This window comes from Calonectris borealis, chromosome 3, assembly GCF_964195595.1.
Source record: "Calonectris borealis chromosome 3, bCalBor7.hap1.2, whole genome shotgun sequence".
NCBI classification, from domain to species: domain Eukaryota; kingdom Metazoa; phylum Chordata; class Aves; order Procellariiformes; family Procellariidae; genus Calonectris; species Calonectris borealis.
In genome coordinates this window covers 88,933,270-88,950,445 of record NC_134314.1, presented here as the reverse complement: position 1 = coordinate 88,950,445, position 17,176 = coordinate 88,933,270, and the positions used below count along the sequence as shown (strand labels likewise).

General features: G+C 43.8%; 1 protein-coding gene across 3 annotated transcripts; it reads left to right on the top strand.

The window, feature by feature from the left end:
- The first annotated feature begins 348 nt into the window (after nt 1–348).
- Nucleotides 349–14,673, top strand: HNRNPU (heterogeneous nuclear ribonucleoprotein U). 3 transcript variants are annotated; one of them, XM_075146575.1, is made up of 14 exons: nt 349–610; nt 2,699–2,810; nt 2,937–3,010; nt 5,414–5,553; nt 7,068–7,167; nt 8,252–8,364; nt 8,772–9,035; nt 9,284–9,403; nt 9,912–10,040; nt 10,410–10,578; nt 11,111–11,350; nt 11,805–12,007; nt 13,072–13,143; nt 13,545–14,673. In XM_075146575.1, the coding sequence occupies exons 1-14, from the start codon at nt 364–366 to the stop codon at nt 13,596–13,598; spliced, it is 2,037 nt and encodes a 678-aa protein (XP_075002676.1). In that variant the 5' UTR covers nt 349–363; the 3' UTR covers nt 13,599–14,673. The 3 variants fall into 3 exon arrangements, with proteins under 3 accessions (XP_075002676.1, XP_075002675.1, XP_075002674.1); XM_075146574.1 differs by lacking the exon at nt 349–610 and adding an exon at nt 696–1,643; XM_075146573.1 differs by lacking the exons at nt 349–610; nt 5,414–5,553; nt 7,068–7,167 and adding an exon at nt 793–1,643.
- The last annotated feature ends 2,503 nt before the right edge of the window (nt 14,674–17,176 follow it).

Below are 17,176 nucleotides of genomic sequence, written 5' to 3'. Positions count from 1 at the left end.
CCGTGCCTCTTACTGCTGTAGCCGGTGAAGAAACGGGTATATAGCTCTACTTTTGTCCTTATGTAACTGTGTTAACAAGGTTGTATCAGGGTAACTATTTTGAGTAGCAGTGTTCGTTTTCAAACCCTTTACGCAATGAACTCTGCGGACTAGGCCCGAGATGGGCGCCCGGGAGCGAGGGGAGGGAAGGAGCTGCCCTGCCTGCGAGGCTGTGGCCTGACAACAGGGCCGGCGCCGGGGCCGTTTAATTGGGCTGGGACCTTATTCGGGTTTAATCCCCGCCAGAAGGACGGGCGGCGGCCTGCTCGGGTGACACGGTGACTGATTTCCAGTTCCGAGCGGATTGTTTTGCCGACGCGGTGTATGGAAGAGGGCACAACGGCGGTGCGTACAGCCCAGCTTCCTGCTGCCGCCTGCTCAACATGGCGCAGGTACAGCTGTTGGCGCGGAGCGGGGCGTTCCAGCAGGGAGGGCTGCTCTTTCCCTCGCACTCCGCTCTGCGGTCCGGCGAGGAGGCCCGGCGGAGCGGTGGACGCGGCGGCGCCCGGCCCCCCACGCGCGAGGGCGGCGGGGTCCGCGCGGAGCCGCTGCGCTCGGGCGGGTATTTACGGTATGGGCGCGCGCGGGCGGCCGTTACGGTAGCGGGGGTGGGGAGGAGGGACTACGTGCGCGGGGGCGGGGCGGGCAGTGCTGCGTGCTCGGCCCCGCGAGGCGCGTCTCCCTCGCGAGCTCGGTGAAAGGATTTGGCGCCAGGCGGGTCCGCTCTGCAGCTGCCGCAGCCGCACGAACCAGCCGCGCCACCCACCCACCGCCTCCCGCCGGGGCCTCGACCCAGAGCCGCCGCCGTCCGCCCCAGCCCAGAGTCGCCCGCGCGCCGCCCAGGGATCGAGCCGCCGCCGCCATGAGCTGCTCGCCCGTGAACGTGAAGAAGCTGAAGGTGTCGGAGCTGAAGGAGGAGCTGAAAAAGCGGCGCCTCTCCGACAAGGGCCTCAAGGCCGAGCTCATGGAGCGGCTCCAGGCCGCGCTAGACCAGGAGGAGGCCGGCGGGGGAGGCCCCGCCAGCAGCGCAGTTGAGCCTGGCAACGGCAGCATGGAGGGGGAGGCAGCCGAGAGCGGCGGGGGCGCCTCGCAGCTCCACCAAGGGGGAGGCCCCGACCAGGCCGCGGCCTCCACCGCGGAGGACGACGACGAGGAAGGGCTGGAGGCCGCCGATGGCGACGCCATGGAGCTGGGCGAGGAGAACGGCGAGCGGGCGGGGGCCGGGGGCGGCCCCATGGAAGAGGAGGCGGGCGGCGAGGAGGAGGAAGAGGAGGAGGAGGAGGATGAGAACGGAGACGACCAGGGTTTCCAAGAGGGGGAGGACGAGCTCGCCGACGAGGAGGAGGCCGCGGCCGGCGACGCCAACGGGCACGGGGAGCAGCAGCCGCCGCAGCCCCAGCAGCAGCAGCAGCAGCAGCCCCCGCCGCTCCTCCAGCCGCGCGGCGCCGCCAAGGAAGCCCCCGGCAAAAGCGCTGGCGGCGCCTCGGGGCCCCCGGCGGCGGCCGCCTCCGGCCCAGCGGGCCCCGCCAAGCAGCAGCAGCAGCAGCAGAAGAAAGCGGAAGGTGGCGGTGGCGGCGGCCGCCCCGGGGCTCAGGCCACCGGGGGTGAGTGTGCGCGGCGGGAAGGGGCGGGGGGGAAGGCCGTTAATCTCCCCCCCCCCCCCCCCGGGAACCCCCGTCGCGCGGGGGGGGGAGGGGGAACGGCCAGGAGGGCGGTTTCCGGGGCGCGCGCGGGAGGGCGTTCGCGGCCGGCGCGAGAGTGGGCGCGACGGCGGCGCCTCCCCCGCGGAGGGGTGGGGGGGTGAGGGTTCCACCGCCCCCCGCGCGGCACCGCGTGCTCCCCTCCAGGCGCTGCGCCGGGCCCTGCGTCGCGGGCAGGGGTCCTGTGAGGGGCCGTTGCGCGGGGCCGGCGGAGGAGGAGGAGGAGGAGGGGCCGTTGGGCGGGGGGGGGGGGGAGGGGAAGGGGGGGGAGGCGCGGGGAAGGGGCCGCCGCGCCGGGCCGCGGGGGGAGGGGTGGCGACGGAGGGGCCGCTGGGGCGCGCTGTATTGTGCTGAGGAGCGCTCGGCGGCGTGACGTCACTTCCGGCTTGGGCGCCGCACGGGATGGCGTTGGGAAGGCCTGGTACAATGGAGGCGGGAGGAGGCGGAATCCCTTCCCTGCAGGCAGCCGGGCGGCCCCACGCGGGGCTCCCGCCCGGGCCGCCGCGCACGGCCTGCCGAGAGGAGGCGCAGTCGTGCGGATCGCTCGGTGTCCTTGCGAGCGGCCGGGAATGTCCTGCGTTCCGGGCGGGGGGGCGCGGGCCTGGCCTTGCGGGAGGGGCTCTTTTTGTCCAATTACCGGTTTTTTTTTCACCGCTTGGGAGCGGTCTGGCTCTTCCGCGGGGATCCTAACATCGAGAGCTGTACCAGCTGCTGCGTGGTGTACTGGCCGCTTCTGTCGCGGATCAGAGATGATTTAGCAGACAAGTTTTGAGTCTTCTGAGAAAATTGGAGATAAGGGGTTTTATCTTGTACAAAGCAAAATTCCTCTTTAGGGTACTATTGGTTTTCTCTGCTGTAGGTTCTTACAGTTTCCCAAGTTGGAACCATCCATATAGGATTTTATTCCCAATTAAAGAGTGACGTTGTGTAATTAAAATAAATCATTAATTCTGTTACAGGAGATGCTAAAACGGAACAAAAACCTGGTGAGAAAAAGAGGGGAGTGAAAAGACCACGTGAAGACCATGGCCGTGGATATTTTGAGTACATTGAGGAAAATAAGTACAGCAGGTAAATAATCTTGATGCTGGGCAGCATTTTGTGACTGAGAAGTAAGGTACAGAAATGCTTATTTTAACAGTGTGAAAATACATGTAGCTTTAATGTCGTTTGTTTGTTTGTTTTTGTTTTGTTCAGGGCCAAGTCCCCTCAACCACCTGTTGAAGAAGAAGATGAACATTTTGACGACACAGTGGTTTGTCTTGATACTTGTGAGTAAACATGCTTTCCTTTACTTTGGAAAGATGTGGTGTTATGCTTTTAATCTTAAAACCACACCCTCCGAAATGTGGAGTGAATACATTTGTTGACTTTCATTAGCAGGTAACTTTAAAAAAAAAAAAGTCAGGAATAGTGTTTCCACCCATTTTCAGTGTACAAAAGAAGAGAAGGATATATGGGTCTTTATATTAACAGTAATAAGCTTGGTTTTCCCATGAAGTCTGTCATAAAATACAGTTTTCTGAAGAAATCTTAACCAAAACACTGATCTAGTATGGAAACTAGAAGCTGGCCAAGTGTAGAGTGAGCATAGAACAGCTTGAGAAACTAACTAAATAGCACATGAGCTTTTCACTTCAGGAAGTTCTGAGAGTCAATAGTGTAGGTGGTTACAGTAGTACAATTTGTGAAGTGAGCTTCCTGCATAATTTGCTGAGGCCTTACTTATGTACCAACCAGTGGAGTATTTTTTCATGTTTTCTGATAAATTAACAAAAAAATAGGTAAGGCCTCCTGAAAAACGACCCATTCATGCAACCTGGGAGTTTGTGGGGCACGGGGGCGATTTGTGCAAATCGGATGGCAGAGAGAATTGGTCGGAAGGGAGTAGAAATTGAGAAGTACTTAGAAACAGTGGGGGTTTTCTTGAGGCAGATTATAAACATTACTATTATTGTGATGTACCATGACTGGGGCAAATTTGACAGTTGTATTCCTGAGGATAAGTATAAGGACTTAGTGCAGTATGAAAAAATTTAAATAAGTGATGCTTGAACTTCTTGGATTCTTAAAGTGCCGTGGAAGGAAAGCTTAAATTTTGGCATTATCTGGCGTATTTGCTAGTAGTTCTAGGTGTTTTTTTCGTGAGAAATACTTTTAAATGGAAGGAGGTATTAGTTTACAGGTGCGTAAATTGCTGAATATGCCATCCTTGGCATTTTGGTAACTAAATCTCAAGTTTCTACTGCCAACCGGGTAAGTAACCACCTTCGTGGGAGCTTCTGATTTTCCCAATAACTGAGTAGTAGCTACTTTTCATTATCATTATTTCTAGTAGAAAGTTTTGTTACTGGATGAACTTTGTGATTTAGTTTAAAGTGTCAACAGACTGCTTGGAGATCAGAATCAAACACAGCTTTAAGACTGAATTGTGTAACAACTTGGCACTCTCTTTTCTGGACCATAATGATCCAGACATATAAGAGGTTTAGCACTCTTAAGGGCTTTTTACTACCTGTGTCTTACAAGGAACTGTAACTTTAAATTCTGTTCTCATTTGTTGTTCTACAAGTAACCTACACAGGTGGGTTTCTTCTGTATGATTTTATCTCTTTTTCATGCAACAAAAGAAGTACTAATGAGAAAACACTTGGATCGCAAATATTGCAGTTGCAACTGCGGATGGCTTTATGCAGACAAAACAAGATCTCGTGCATGAGTGTTACCAGTAATACAAGGGAAGACTGCATTTTAGTGTACTTCAGCAGCATGCAGATTCTATACCAGGGCAGAAGAACTTACTGCTTGTTAATTTTGCTCCTTTCTTGTAACTGTCAAATAGGTTTGGAGTTTCTTCAATGGATTCCTCGCTCTGGGGAATTCCTGTGCTATATCCTGCACCTCATGTTACAATTTTGCATTGTCTTTTTGAAACCTACTAGAAGATTAATTTGAAACTTCATGGTGCTGCAGCTCTGAAGGTGTCTGTAAAACAAAGGTTTCACTTAAGTTCTTAGAGTGATAGGTGAATTCATAGTGCAGATCGTGTTACTTAGGTGAAGTAGGTTCTCCTACCACATTCTGCATGCTTAACCTATCTGCATTTGACTTAACTGACTTCATTTTAATTGGCTTAATCTAATTGGACTTGCTAAATGACTATATTAACCAAAGACAGTACTACTTTCAGTACTTAAACAAAAATACTTGTGTTCCTGTTTACTTCGCAGCTGTCCTTAGGTTTGGGCGTAAGGGGTAAGGTAAGAAGACTTCAAAGAAAGGTGTTTAGCAAATAGTGCAAAAAGCATCATGCAGATTCCTTTGCTCTGTATTGATGGAAATATCTCAGGTAACTGACCTAAAAGGTTCAAATAGATGAGATGAAATTCAAGTTTTTAAGCAGATGGAAGAAATAGAGGGAATTTGGTGATACAAGTGAAGATGGCACTTTGAAAATTATTCTTGTTAGCTAGCTTTTCGTAAGATTTTTGGCTGAGCTTCAGGCTGCAGCTCTATCTAGGCATGTGTTCAGTTGCTTTCCTGAAAGATGCTAAGCACTTGCTAGCAGTTTGTCTCGAAAATCACCTTTGAAAGCTGAAATCACCTTTAATGCATAAAATTGGACAGCTGTGCTTTTGTAATAAGAGTAAACAGAATGATTTTTATGTTAACAGATAACTGTGACCTGCATTTTAAAATCTCAAGAGACCGGTTTAGTGCTTCCTCTCTGACCATGGAAAGCTTTGCTTTCCTTTGGGCTGGAGGGAGAGCCTCCTATGGAGTTTCTAAAGGCAAAGTCTGCTTTGAGATGAAGGTGAGTTAAGCTGATGTTTTATGGGAGACTGTTTTGCATGCTTAAATATAATACTGTTTATACTTGTCAGGTTTTTTTGTACTTAATTGAAACTAATTCAGGCGAACAGAACTTTGAGAAGGCCTTCTCTTATGAGCCTGTGAAATGGTTCTTGGTAAAAGATGGCTCAATTTGCAAAACGGCTTCCTCTTTTATAAGAATTTCCATGTAACAGCAACAACACAAAAGCAGCTTGCATTTGCCCTGAATGTGTAACTTCCGGTCTCATTTTTGAACCAAGAATTTTATTTGGCACCTCATGCATCAACACTTGGAAGAATTTTGGTAATAGCTAGTCAGAAGTTTGCTTGTACTTTCTGAAGATTACAGAAAGCTTGGCTTTTTTTTTTTTTTAAAGGGATATAAATTATCCCAGCCGCCCTTTTTTCTGTTCCTACTTAGTCTTTGAGTTTGACCTGCTCTAAGCAGGGATTTGGGCTGGATGACCTCCAGAGGTCCCTTCCAACCTGAATAATTCTGATTTGAGTATGCAGTGAATGTGAGTATTTAGCAGGTACTTGAATTTTGAGAGCAAGGGTTCTCCCAAAGGGTAAGAATGGCAAAGAACAATTGGCCTTGTAATAAACAGATTTCTACAACTTGTTGATGAAAGAGTAACAGGAGGCATAAAGCTTGGTTTGGTTTTGTTTTTTTTTTTTTTTTGACTTAGCGATGTTAAAGCCTTCTTTGCATATGATGTGCCTGTGTGTATAAATGCTTACTCTGTTCTCTTCCTCTAGTACTTTCAAATCTAACCATGACCGTGAGGAGTGGGTAGTGATCCCATTCTCCATGCTCTTACATTGAGTGATTTCTGTGCCTGTTGGTACCTATAACTTTGGAAGGCCAATGGGGTGAAACTGATGTCAGTATTTATTGCCCTATTCAGTTTCAAATCAGTTTCACCTTGGTCACCTGACTCTATTAGTTGTGGAAACTGGTAGGATACTCATCAGTTTTTCACTTTAGTTTGGTGAAATTTGTAAAGGCAGTTAGAAAATAGCTGGTTGCCTACAGTGCTTTTAGGTGGTTTTTTGGAATCTGGTTATGTTGTTTGGAAGCTGGCAACTTGCCCAGGAAGTCTGCTTACTGTAGAAAGGGATGACTGTAATATTTTCCCCAGTCTGTGTAAAGCAGTTTTTTTATCCATTACCACTTTTTATTGGCAAAATAGTTTACTGTTAATCCCAACTTTATGGCGATTATTTTTTTGAAAATACATATACATCTTGTTTGTAACTTTAATAGAGTATCAAAAGGATTAAGGCTTTTGGCCACTGAGAGGGACTGCTATGACAAAGTGCTTTGAAGGTGTATGGTATTTTGCAAAGCATGTTTTATTTTTGCAGAAGGTGATTACTCAGACTTAGCAAAGATTTAACCAAAGTGTAAAGGTTCCAAATGTGACCTCTGTGTTTCCATCTTGTTAGTGTCTAATAAATACTACATACCTTTTAATGAATAATTTAAAATAGGTTACAGAAAAGATTCCTGTTAAACACCTGTATACAAAAGACATTGACATACATGAAGTGCGAGTTGGCTGGTCACTGAACACAAGTGGGATGTTGCTTGGTAAGACTTAAACATTTGATTACTTTTGTATTATTTTTTGTGTATGTGGTTGAAGTTTTATGTCATTTTTTCTTAAGCAAATGGGAAAAGCTTAGTGATTGTAGTCCATGTGTTCTGAAAAGTGGTCTTAACTTGAATCGTTCACTGGACATGGTGTGAGAAAGTTTATTACTGGGACCAAATAAAGTAATTAAGTATTCAGGCCTGTAAGGATTATGTGATTTGAGAGTTAATTCTTTCGGTGGTCAAGTATGGGTTGTGGAGAAATCTTGAAGACCTGACACAATTAAGGATTTCTGCTTTTCATGTAGTGTCGTAAGTAGGAAAAGGGGGTTTTGGCCTCCCCCCCCCCCTTTTTTTTTTTTAAAGAGTGGGACATGGTATAAGACTTAACCAGTGAAGAATTTCTGGATAACTGCCTTATCATTCTTTTGGCCTGGGGGGCGAATACCTCGTTTCTGAAAGTAGCTAGGAAGAAAGAAGTACAACTTCATTAGATACATGGGAACTGATTATAATGGTATTTATAACTACACCTGCTGCTGAGACACATCTTTGTGGGAAATGTATATGAATTGGTATGTTCTGACATCAGCAGCAGCTTTCTAGTTAAGTACTTAAGTTCTACCTAAGTCCTTGTGTTTGACACTTCCTGTTAGCTTGTTCCTTGCAGCTTCATCCTCAGCTGTCGCGTAGGCTGAATGTCTGCTAAACTCCCTTTAAAATGGGGAGGGGTAAGTGCTACCGGAGACTAAAGTCTTTCTGACTAACTACGTTGCAGGTATACTGGTGCATAATCAGGTCTTCAGAGTTTAAAAATACTTGGTCATGTCTCTATGTCAAGGTGAATCTGGAACCAGCAGCATGAGGCTCTTAAAACTGGGGTGGGGGGAACACTGCTGTTTCATCTCAAGCGAGAGTATTTGAATACAAGAATGAGCTGTAGCTGTTTGGGGGTGATAGCTTGTTTGGCATTAATAAAAGCACTCTGAACAGCAGCTTACTTAAGTAGCTGTAAAGGATTGTATTTTTAAAAGGTTAGGTGACAATGCTGATTTCTAATCAGTTTAAATTATTTCTTCAGGTGAAGAAGAATTTTCTTATGGGTATTCTCTAAAAGGAATAAAGACATGCAATTGTGAGACAGAAGACTTTGGTGAGAAGTTTGATGAAAATGATGTGATTGGATGTTTTGCTGTAAGTTTTCACTTAATATTTTCTTCTGAGGGAAAACATAATTGAATTTTTAGACTGCTTTGTGAGAAGCAGTAAACCAAATACAGAAAAACTTGGAGCAAGACAAATTGTTTAACATAGGGAGGAGGCAGAAATAGCAGGTATTATCAACAGTGACTGCTGTGAATATGTTACGATTTCTTATTCACAGACAAATATCTTTAAAGCCTTTTTCAAAAAAAATCAGATCTTAAACGAGAGTATTATTGACAGTAACTCATTTTAAGAGAAAGCTTTTAAGTAGTTCCTTTATGATATAACAGTTACAGAAGTTGAGTGAATATAGCCAATATAGTGAAATGACTAATACAACTTTATAGAGCGACGTGAGTAATTTTATCCAAACTAATGCTTTGTTTGAAAACCAGAATTTTGATGGTGATGAAGTGGAACTTTCGTACTCCAAGAATGGACAAGAGCTTGGTGTTGCATTCAAAATAAGTAAGGAAGTTCTTGATGGGCGGCCACTCTTCCCACATGTTCTCTGCCATAACTGTGCAGTTGAGTTCAACTTCGGTCAGAAGGAGGAACCTTACTTTCCTGTACCTGAAGAGTATACCTTCATCCAGAAGGTCCCCCTGGAGGATAGGGTCCGAGGACCAAAGGGACCTGAGCAAAAGAAAGATTGTGAGGTAAGTTCCTTGTTGATAATTTCAAAGTTGTTGAGGTAGATGAACAGAAGTGTTGGAGTTTAAGCAGACTATTACACAACCCTCTGACCTTTTTGTTTGGGGGCTTTAATACTTGATATCCCATGACTCTTCTCCCCCCCTGACACTCCCATGCCCCCCACTCAGTTTCCATTAGGCTTGCTGGTCTAAGTTGCATAGTAAAGAAAATCTTTGAACTAGTATCTCAAGTATAGAACCTGTCGTCATAGGTGGTAATGATGATTGGCTTGCCTGGAGCTGGCAAGACTACATGGGTTACCAAACATGCAGCAGCAAATCCTGGGAAATACAACATTCTGGGGACAAATACTATTATGGACAAAATGATGGTAAGTGATAACACGACATTTTATTTGTTGATATGTTAAAGGCTTGCTGTAAATCCAAGGTCTTTGGCTGCCATGGGGTTCTTCTGTATCAAAGAAATCTAAGAACCTGGCTACTGGTTAGCTAGTGACCATTAAAGACTAACTTGCTGAGCTGCTACTCATACATGGCACCGCAGGATTCTGAAGCTTTTTGTGGTACTATGTAAGAAATAGTCAACTGTTGTTGACTATCTAAGTATTTCTGTTTCTCTTGTATCACTGTCCTCAGAATAGAACATTTAGCTTTGAATTAGTAATGTGATGAGTATACCTTAGATTCAGCTGTATTGATTCACCTAGATTCTTTGTTCATAAAACTCTATGTCTTATGTAGGCTTTGGGAATTTCAAAGTTTGTAGCCGTGGCCTTGAATTGAACAATCCTTGAAGCGAGTTGAAAGGCATTTAGCAAAGAAAACTGGCAGCCGTGTGTATCAGGGCTACTTTAACTCTGGGAAATATCTCTGTAGGTTGCAGGTTTTAAGCGGCAGATGGCGGACACTGGAAAACTTAACACACTGTTGCAGAGAGCTCCACAGTGTCTTGGAAAGTTCATTGAGATTGCAGCTCGAAAGAAGCGGAATTTCATTTTGGATCAGGTAGAAGCTTCAGTGAAAAATGGCTAAAGAAATTTGTTATAGGCTGTAGTGTAGTAATTAAATGGGATTAAAGTTACATTGTAATAGCAGTTGTTTCACTTACTGACTTACTACTCATTCATGGGACACACAGTTGAGATATTACTACAAATGCTTGTCTGAACTTCTCTGGATTTATGGGATGTGGGAGGAATAGTGCTTTAACACGTGGATATGAGCTCGTAACTTTGCATTATGCAGCATCTTTATGTCCAGTATTTGTAAACTTCATTGCAAGCTCTTGTAGAGGTGAAGTCTATACACCATAAGTTGACTTCCTTAACTCTTACAATGACAGCTACGTGTAGTAAGTTACTGCATTTTTTTCAGACAAATGTGTCTGCAGCTGCGCAGAGGAGAAAAATGTGCCTGTTTGCAGGCTTCCAGCGCAAAGCAGTTGTTGTTTGCCCAAAAGATGAAGACTACAAGCAAAGAACACAAAAGAAGGCAGAGGTGGAGGGAAAAGATCTTCCAGAGCATGCAGTTCTCAAAATGAAAGGCATGGAACATAATCCTATACTGTGTTTTAGGATGCTGAGTATCTGTTTAAAGGATTAAGTAAACGTGAAGTCTAAAAAATCACTTTATCTTAAACAGTTGTACTTAAACAAAACTGGAAGACTATTGTAACTTGTAGGACAACACTATATTGTGTTCCCTCTGCTGCAGTCCTTAACACTACTCAGTTATGCTGATATGCTTCATGCAGATGCACAAAGCTGTCTTGGCATAAAGTGCCCTATATAAGTGACATATTTGGCAGAAACTGGTATTCTGAGTGGAGGCTTATAAAAGAAAAAAAGATATAGGCAGAATGTTTTCAAGGTTTGGAACAGTACTGGCAACTCCATGAAGACCTGTTTATTTCTTTTGTCACTGTTACATTTCTTAAATGCTCAAATTATGTAATTTTGTCCCTATGCTGAGCGAATGCAGGGGGTGGGAGGAAGAATGGGAGAAAGGTGGTTAAATTACAGCTTTGATTGTAGCTGAATGTAGATGCTGAATACTCAGTGTTTTTGCAATTATAGGGAACTTCACACTGCCAGAGGTAGCAGAATGTTTTGATGAAATAATCTATGTAGAGTTGCAAAAAGAAGAAGCTCAGAAGCTTTTGGAACAATATAAAGAAGAAAGTAAGAAATCTCTTCCGCCGGAAAAGAAACAGAACACTGGCTCAAAGAAGAACAAGAAGAGCAATAAAAATCAATTTAATAGGGGTCAGAGAGGTCGTGGAGGATTCAACATGCGGGGCAACTTCAGAGGAGGAGGTGAGCCTAGAAATAAGCCTGTAAATTTTGGAGCTTGCTGCTGCTGGGGAAGAATAAAAAAGCCGATAGTACTTGCATTGCAATTATTATATAGTGGGAACCTTGATTTCAACTTCAGTAAGTTTAATGTATTAGTGCAAAGTTAATTGTCTGCCTTGAAAAGTGAGGATTGCCAAAATCCTGGTTTAGACTGTTCATGTGGTTTGAGGCACAACTTTGAGTTTTTATGTTAGGTTTGGTGTTCGCTTGTGTACCAGGCTGTATTGGGGGGGTAGTGCGTGGTTAAATTACCTTTTTTTACTCTGACCAGATGACTTAAAATCTTGGCATTGAAAATTTTGCACTGAATTTGGACATCTTGTTTCTATACCATCGTTATTTTGAACAATAGTCTTCATGTAAGAAATATTTAAGACCTAACAATTACTTGATTGAAGTAACTCTCTTCCTGCAGTCCCTGGCAATCGTGGTGGATACAACAGGAGGGGAGGCAACATGCCTCAGCGAGGTGGTGGAGGTGGCGGTGGTGGCGGTGGCAGCAGTGGTGCAATTGGCTACCCATATCCTCGTGGCCCTGTCTTTCCAAGCAGAGGTGGCTACTCAAACAGAGGAAACTATAACAGAGGTGGAATGCCCAACAGGGGAAACTACAACCAGGTGATGCTTTTGGGGGGGATTTATTAGTTGAACTCCAGTACTTTGGATGATGTTGTTTGAAAGGTTTGGTGGCTGCGAAGAGCCAAATACTTAGTTGTGGTGCTGCACTAATCCCACACTAAAAGGCCTAGCTTTCTACTTAGTGTGTGTGCCCAGAGCTCTGAATGTTGCAGAAGTTCTGATGCTGATGTGGGGTTTCCATGTTAAGAGTGTACCTCTCTGTCCTGTTACAGATGAAGATTTCTAGGGCATGTGTGTGAAGGCTTGTGTTTGATTTTTCTTTCTTTTTTTTTTTAGTGTGTTTTTTTTCCTCCAAATAGTAGTAACCATTGCTTGGCCTTAGGGTCAAGGTGTATTTATCAAGCGTTTAGGGAACTTTCTGGAAATAGCTCTGGAGAGAGTCTTTGTTTTGGTGTCTGGTTTCAAACACAACTAGTAAAAACATACCAGCCCAGGTCTTAACTGGTGGAGTATGAGTGAAAGTATTTGAAAACATAATTTGGATTACTGAGGAGCCAGCAGATGGAGCCCAAGCTAGTAAACATGGCTCAGGTTTGTCTAATACTGACAAACAGGAGAAATACAATATTTTATCTACTAGTAACAATGTCCCTTTTTTGTACCATAACTTTTATTGGAAGTTTTGTGGACTAGCTCTTCTATTTTCAGTTGTATGACCCATATCCTTTTGTCTGATCAGATAACACATCCTTGTAGCAACTACAGCCTTTCCTAACTAAAAATAGGCAAGCTCTTGTATTTTTAGTTGTCCTGGTGCAGTTTAGCAGCTGGAAATAGGGTGAGTCAAAACTGGATTAGCCAGCTTTCCAGACCACTGGCAACAGCAGTTTGAGCTGGCTTATTAATTCTGAGGTTCTTGCCCCATGTTTAAGAAGCAGTTTCTTGGAGGGGGAGGCTTTTTTTTTTAACCTAGGCCTGATACCTTGTATTTGAAAGATTCTAAATGGTATGTGATATTTTGGTGGTAATAGAAAGATTGGTATTAGTACACTTCTGAAAAATCTGTGTAGATGAAGTAGCTAAAAACTGTTGTCCTCTTGCAGAACTTCAGAGGAAGGGGAAATAATCGTGGCTACAAAAACCAATCTCAGGGCTACAACCAGTGGCAGCAGGGTGTAAGTAGTCATAAGTACCTTTTCACTGATTTGTTAACTTGAAATACTGTCTGAAATAATTGGATGTGTAATCAAAACTGGATAGCAAAATCTTTTAATGCCAGGTAATACTACTATAAATAGTTTTCTGTGCAAAACTTCATCTGGCTTGATGGTCTTGATATATCAAATATCAGCTATGGCTTATTGGTCTTAATGGTACATAGTATTTGGCTTCACATTACTACTGTGAGGTGAACTTAACTGCCTTCAGTTGTTCAGGAACTTGCTGCTATTTGAGAGGACTTTAATCTGCTCGAGTTCCAGGAGAACTAGATGTTTGTTAAACACTTTTTTTCTGTAAGAAATGTAATCATTATGTGGTTATGGGTTAAAATTAACTATTTATCCATTTATTGCAGCAATTCTGGGGTCAGAAGCCATGGAGTCAGCATTATCACCAAGGATATTATTGAATACCCAAATAAATGAACTGATACATATTTCTCCAAAACCTTCACAAGAAGTCGACTGTTTTCTTTAGTAGGCTAACTTTTTAAACATTCCACAAGAGGAAGTGCCTGCGGGTTCCTTTTTTAGAAGCTTTGTGGGTTGATTTTTTTCTTTTCTTTTTTTGTACATTTTTAATTGCAGTTTTAAAGTGATTCGTAAGAGAACCTCAGCATTGTGCACGATAAGAGAATGTGTCAGTATTTCAGGGTTCTACATTTTATCTGTAAAATGTGACTTTTTTTTTACCACAACAAAAGTAAAACGTTGCTTTGTACCTGGTGTCTTTTTATTAAAAAATTTTCTCCTTTTTCCCCATCCCCCAATTTCTAAGAAACAGTCGTGAGTCATGTCACAATACGATAGAAATGTTAGCAACCAGATTCGTATGGAGGCTCCTTCGTAGCCCTCATGAATACCATGAGATCATGTAAAGCTCCGTATTACACTCCATCTTCTCTATGAAGCTTCTGGGTGGGGAGGGGAGGAGGGGGAGGTGAAAGTTTCTGGCAATAACTAGGACTTTTTTGTAACATTTGGAACTCAATGAGATGTTCGGGGCAAAGAGGAAACCTGGGGCTAAATAGTGAAGGTCGAGTGTATGTCGAAGCTCTTAAAGTTGTAAAACTTGGTTGCATTATTTGTGGAGGCTCAAACTTGTGAAGGTACAACACCATAATTTCTTTTCCATTTGTTCTGCATTTTGATTCTGAAAAGAAGCTGGCTTTGCCCATTTCTTATTAAACAAAACTTGTTGTAAATCCAGTTGTCTAATGGGATCTATATGAAGTTAGCTGTGTGTCTGTATAACTCTTTCCCCACAAAATACTGTATACCTAGTGTGCTTGTAGTAGTTACTCCACCATTTTGTAAGCTAATGAAACTGTGAGTCACCCATTTTATATCTAATTTTTAATCATGTCAATTCTCAAATGGGTGTATCTCCTTAGCCTGCTGATTCCTTTTCTCTTTAAAGAAAGTGGGTGGAGAAATTTAACTCTAGACGTTTGTTTGCAATAAAATAAATTCATTTTACTCTTGTTTTGGGATTGTTACCATCAAGGTCTAAAATCCCTTTAAGGCTATAAAGAGGAAGAGAATGTATGAAAGCGATGATGTTGGACAGTTTTAAACTCATTACTGTGTACATGCTGAAATACTTGTGTTTCTTTAAAAATCTAAACTGGTGGTTGCTCTGTTAGAGATATCACATGTATAATCTCATGATTTAACATGGTTATATGTATAGGGCAAAAGTCTTTTGAGTTGCGCTTGCATCATGTAAATCCATTTAACCTATTTATTGTAAAATAGTCATTAGGGAAGGAGAGGGGGAAGAAACTGGACAGGGACTAGGACAGAAGGAGGGTTGTCACAGAGAATGAATCCTGGAGCTGAACAGAGCGCTTCAATTTGTTTTAACTGCTATTTTGTTCAGATTTATGCTTTTGTAACATTGTAGTGGCAATGTTAGCTAATAATTTCCTTGCATTTTAATGCCGTGAGACAGGAGAGAGATGTAACCGTCTTAAGTCGGACTCGTGGTATACATGTGAAAACACATGTCACTGCCAGCATCTGGGTGTTGGGGTTTGGCTGCCGAGTTCCTCATGGCAGCGTACAGACTAGCAGAGGCTTACCAGCAGCATAGACCTAGAGCTGGTGTAGTGTGCTTGAAACTTTTCTCAAATGTTAGTTGATTTCTGGTAGTCTTCAGAAGTAAAGTTGTGTTGCTCTTCTAGCCTTTATAGCAGATGACATTGCATATTGACATTAAACATTAACAGCACCACCTCCTTGTTAATATTGCTTTAAATCATCCCTTTACTTTGAATGAGAAAAATGTAAATTGTCTTTAAAGAAACACTATTTAATGAACTAGAAATGTGGGGAATCTAAACCCAAATCTGTTTTGCTGAAATGGAATTTTCTTTAGACTTGCAAAAAAAGTTTAGTGTAATTAAAGTCCATCTCCCTTCTACCCTCCTCACAAGAACTAACACTTTGTATGGAGTGCTGATCCTTTGCTTATTTTGGTACTCTATAAAATTATATAGTCTTAAACTGAAATATAAGAGCCTACACTTGCTATGTGGTTGTAAAGCTTGTATTTTAATTCAAAAGTCTGGGATGTTTTGTTTTAAATTCTTCAATGTATGGTGTCTTTAAAAAAAAAAAAAGCCACACATGAGAGGAAGTGCTTCAACTGTCTTACGCTTGGAAGAGGAGTATCTGTGTCTACCAAAAATACTCCTCTATGGGCAAAGCTGTTTTGATCAGTTCAGCAGTATCTGCTGCCTGTGTTCTGAGTACAGAATTCGGAAAAGCTTCAACACAAGCGCCCCCGAGGCATGTGTAGTTCAGAGAGGCGATACAGAACTCTGACCATGTCCCCACTCCATCACGGTAGAGCAGAGACCATCATGTGCCTGAGGCTTTATGTTCATTCAGCCTGGGTCCACCCGCAAAGGAGAGATGCTCCCTCAATTTATCTTAGCTCTGATGATTCCTAGAGAAGGGATTTATTTTGCCATGTGAAAATGGCTTGTATAGAAAAGCTATTACCTAGAAAATCACTACTATTTAAACACCTAAATCTGCGGTTTGTGTTTAAAAAAGGCAATAGAGAAATTAGTCAATGGCTACAGAAACGTGAGGAAAGCACAGCTGTATGTTACCAAAATGAGAGGGCTGAGCCATCTGTCATGTTGAGTAACTTCTTGCAGCTTATAAGGACTTGTTTACATGAGGAAAAGTACCTGTGTCCCACCAGCTGCACTGCTGGCGGCGGTGGTGCGGGCGCTAGTGACATACAACACGGGTTTTGGGTTCATGTTTGGTTGGTTTGGGTTTTTTTCTAATGGAGTACAAACTGGGTTTGTTTTTTTCTAATTGAGGGTTTGTGGGTTTTTTTTTCCTAATGGAGTACAAACCTGGAGAGCCTCAGAGCTGGTTTGGTAGCAGTAGGAATGCGGCACGTGATGTCTATGCAGCTGTTAGCAGCAGCAGCAGTACTGTTGCTGCTGGTGGTACTCCCCTTGCAGCCCTGTCTGCTGAAGCTCCTTACATCTCTCCTCTTACAACAGGTTGTAGCCACCCTGCATTGTGTGATGGGGCCATGTGTGCTCAGCTGCAGACTGAAGGCAGGTCTGTGCTGGGTACCTCAGGAGGAAGTTCCCCCTGAAAACAAAATACTCCAGTTGTATTTCTGCCTTTGCTAATAACAGTCGCTAGGATACACACAGTGTAAATGGAGGTGCTTCCCTCATGCCCCGCGGTATTGGCAAGGGGCTGTGTTCTGGGTGCCCTGAGAGTAAATGGTCTTTGTAAATAGACTCTTACCTGTGGGACACCAGGGTCTGGCTTTTGTTCTGGGGTGCCTTATGAGGTCCCTGTCCCCAAACCCTGGCTCTGCTGTCGTCAGCTAGCCCTCCTAGCGTGCTGCACTGCTTCTGCACTGCATGGGGAGTACTCGGCAATGCTGTCATGCTCAGTGTAGGTGGCACCTGCACACGAGTTCCTTTCAGTGCCTACTGCAGAATAA

Bases quoted from the DNA above. Each gene is read 5' to 3' on its own strand.
- HNRNPU (XM_075146574.1), top strand. From the start codon at position 902: ATGAGCTGCTCGCCCGTGAACGTGAAGAAGCTGAAGGTGTCGGAGCTG. The intron at 7,168-8,251 runs GTAAGACTTAAA...TTATTTCTTCAG, and splicing joins CACAAGTGGGATGTTGCTTG to GTGAAGAAGAATTTTCTTAT. The intron at 10,041-10,409 runs GTAGAAGCTTCA...CATTTTTTTCAG, and splicing joins GGAATTTCATTTTGGATCAG to ACAAATGTGTCTGCAGCTGC.